Source organism: Rhincodon typus, chromosome 26 (genome assembly GCF_021869965.1).
Source record: "Rhincodon typus isolate 14 chromosome 26, sRhiTyp1.1, whole genome shotgun sequence".
NCBI lineage: Eukaryota > Metazoa > Chordata > Chondrichthyes > Orectolobiformes > Rhincodontidae > Rhincodon > Rhincodon typus.
In genome coordinates, this window is record NC_063357.1 from 7,661,523 (window position 1) to 7,665,147 (window position 3,625).

At 48.1% G+C, this 3,625-nt stretch overlaps 1 protein-coding gene across 1 annotated transcript in view; it reads left to right on the forward strand.

Annotated features, from left to right (window-relative positions):
- Positions 1 to 600: 600 nt before the first annotated feature.
- LOC109934853 (multidrug and toxin extrusion protein 1-like) overlaps positions 601 to 3,625 on the forward strand; it is a 33,697-nt gene continuing 30,672 nt past the window's right edge. Inside the window, exons 1-2 of the mRNA XM_020533519.2 lie at positions 601 to 944; positions 1,343 to 1,411. Coding sequence (XP_020389108.2) covers positions 858 to 944; positions 1,343 to 1,411 — 156 coding nt within the window. The 5' untranslated portion in view covers positions 601 to 857. The remainder of the gene's footprint in view (positions 945 to 1,342; positions 1,412 to 3,625) is intronic.

Genomic DNA, 3,625 nt, shown 5'->3' on the forward strand with positions numbered 1-3,625 from the left:
CCCCGTTGTGGTGGCAAGATTGGCTGTAAAACATATGGGCTCACAATATCATGAGGCCCTGAAACTTGGAAATAAATGCATCCTTTTCTCTCATTTCCTGAATCTGAGATTGGCACGCAGGGTGAGATAGTGTACAAAGAACCCTGTTATACCTGCAAGGTATTTTCGCTACCCTCAACCCCTGTATACCTTTTATCCAAACAACATCAGTACGCAACATCTGTCATCCCTGTTTCATAGATATCTCCCTTATTTATCAGATCCTGCATTTATATAGCACCTTTACCATTCTGAGAATTGACACCTTGTCAAAGAAGGAAATTACAGGACGGGGTATAAAACGGCTGAAAGGTTTAAAGAAGGTTCCTTATGAGGAGAGAGGGCTTTGAAATGTTTAGGCGGGGGGTGGGGTGGGAGGGGGAGGGGGATGAGTTCCACAGCCTGGGGGAAGATTATTGAAGGTGAGGCCACCAATGGTGGGATAAGAGGCCAGAGTTGGAGGAACATGATTGGAATAGTTGTTGGAAATCGGGGCGGGGGTGGGGAAGAAAGGGAAAATTGATCAACGTATGGGGGGAATGTGATGGTTTGACGGATGTGGGAGAGAATGATAACTCCATGAAAAGGGCAGAATGATGGTTCAATACTGGCCCATCTGTACCATGATATGGTAGTTGCTGCTGCTGAGGCAACAATCCTGGGGGGAAAGAAAGACCTGCTGAATTTCAGTGGGGTTACTTTTCCATTGAGAACTGAGCTCACTGAGGCTAGAAGATCCCCCGTCTTTCGTCGCTCAAATTTTCGGATCTCAAAACCTTTTGATGTCGGTTTTGTTTTAATAGATTCTATCACAGGTGATGATTTACAGCCTGAATTTTATCAGCTCTGCGTTCAGTGGACACCTTGGCAAATATGAATTGGGCGCTGTGTCACTCGCAACATCGGTGGGTACAATACGTTTAATTGAAGCAGTGAACACACAGGGATAAACCAATTCACCTACTCGGAAAACTAGTATCCTCGGTGAGGTCTCTGCAGTTCAAATTTGGGTCCTAACATTGTTTACAAAGCCACTTTATTTGAAATTGCACTATTCAAAGACTCAGCTGAATTAAAGTTTCTCAAGGAGTGGGTCTCCTGTTGGCCTGAAATGGAATCCATCCATTTGGTCAGTCTCCTCATTGGCTCAAGAATTCCAATGGCCTGGTCAGGGCAGGCCCTGACAGCTCAGGCATAGAAAAGCCACCGAGAGCGGGTGGGGAGATGGACGGATGGATTGTGGTGACAACGTTTCATCCCCCTTTTCTCTTCTAATTGTTCTCTCCTGCACTCTTTCCCAAAGGTGGTGAGCGTGACGGGTGTGGCTGTAGGGACGGGTCTGTCCATGGCGTGCGACACTCTGATATCTCAGGTAAACATCTGTCGTCAGGAGTTGCCTCGATGGGGCACATCGTGAGCAAATGAGAAGACATTACCCTGTTGCTGACAGAGCCAGTGTCATTAACCTGGCCTGTGTCCATTCAGGGGCCGGCTATAGGTTCTGTGCTGCTTTGAAAGATAAGTGTTTAGCAAGTAAACGGAGACAGTAAGACGGGGGTGGGGTGGGGTGGGGGGGTGGGCGGTGGGTTACCATCTTGTAGGGGTTTGTAGTTGTGAATTCTTTAGTGTGGAGGGTCCTGCCTGAACAGGTTGTTCACATGGAGTGAGGGGTTTGAGCCATCAGGGCCAGACACTGGAGAAATAAGTCCCATTTGGTAAACGGAGAAAGGGTACATTCAAGCCCAAAGTGACCTATTGTGGACTAGAGTATCCACCTTTCTGATCTAACTAGATGAGTCTTGTTGAGTTTGCAATATAATGTTTAACGATTTGGTGGTACCTAACTTGAATATTGCTGAGAAATTACACATTTTGTCAAAACTGTTTGCCTTGCAGTCATTGGGACAACTCGCAAGGAAAGCTAACATGACCCCACACCTCCTCCCTCACCCCCATCCCCCGCACCTCCTCCCTCACCCCTATCCCAGGCCCCAAGAAGACTTTCCACATCAAGCAGATGTTCACCTGCACATCTGCTAATGTGGTATACTGCATCCGCTGTTCCCGTTGTGGCCTCCTCTACATTGGGGAAACCAAGCGGAGGCTTGGGGACTGCTTTGCAGAACATCTACGCTTGGTTCACAATAAACAACTGCACCTCCCAGTTGCGAACCATTTCAACTCCCTCTCCCATTCCTCAGACGACACGTCCATCCTGGGCCTCCTGCAGTGCCACAACGATGCCAACTCATATTCCGCTTGGGAACACTGCAGCCCAAAGGTATCAACGTGGATTTCACAAGCTTCAAAATCTCCCCTCCCCCCACCGCATCCCAAAACCAGTCCAGCTCGTCCCCGCCTCCCTAACCTGTTCTTCCTCCCACCTATCCCCTCCTCCCACCTATCCCCTCCTCCCACCTCAAGCCCCACCCCCATTTCCTACCTACTAACCTCATCCCGCCCCCTTGACCTGTCCGTCCTCCCTGGACTGACCTATCCCCCTCCCTACCTCCCCACCTTTACTGGCTCCATCCCCGCCTCTTTGACCTGTCTGTCTCCTCTCCACCTATCTTCTCCTCTATCCATCTTCTATCCGCCTCCCCCTCTCTCCCTATTTATTTCAGAACCCCCTTCCCCTCCCCCATTTCTGATGAAGGGTCTAGGCCCGAAACGACAGCTTTCCTGCTCCTATGATGCTGCTTGGCCTGCTGTGTTCATCCAGCTCTACACCTTGTTATCATTGATACTGTATTACAGGAGAGTGCTGATTGGTTGGCAAGTGAACTGTGTCCAGTAGACTTTCTATGGCATTGACTCTACAATTCAGAATCTGCTTGCCGATCAATCAGAACTCTCCTCTCGTATGGTTTGAATGTTGGTTTTCCCTTTGAATTGGTATTCTTGCCCTGATGAGAGCAGGATGAGAAGTTTTAACAAAGTGTGTCTCTTTTTAACAATATTGAATGAAGTTTATTGCAGTACTGTGACTATTTACAGATTACAGAAGTGTAACTTACATTAGATGTATAGACTGTCAGGAGCACATTCACCCCAGGTTTGTTTCCCCCAGGCTCCTTCATTATTCTGACCATATCCTCGTGATACCATTGCAGTAGGTAGTGCTTACAGCCTCCAAGCAAGTATTAACCCTATAATACCGTGGGCCTTGGAAATGTTGAGATTGAATGTTCCACTTTGTCCCAAACTGCCCATGTAAACTCAAACCTCATTCACCCATTGAAATGAGAGAATTGGCATTGACAGGATCTTGTGACTCTAGATCACAAATCCCAGTGACCTCAGCCCATTGCATTTTTGGCCTTTAATAGAAACTGCTTTTGCAGTTATTATTTGGTAGAATCTTTGGAATTCTCTATCCCTGAGGGCCATGATTGGGCAGCACAGTGGCTCAGTGGTTAGCACTGCTGCCTCTAGGCACCAGGGACCCAGGTTCAATTCCACCCTCGGGCGACTGTCTGTGTCTGCATGTGTTTCCTCTGGGTGCTCCAGTTTCCTCCCACAGCCCAAAGATGTGCACATTAGGTGGATTGGCCATGCTAAATTGTCCCATAGTGCCCAGGGATGT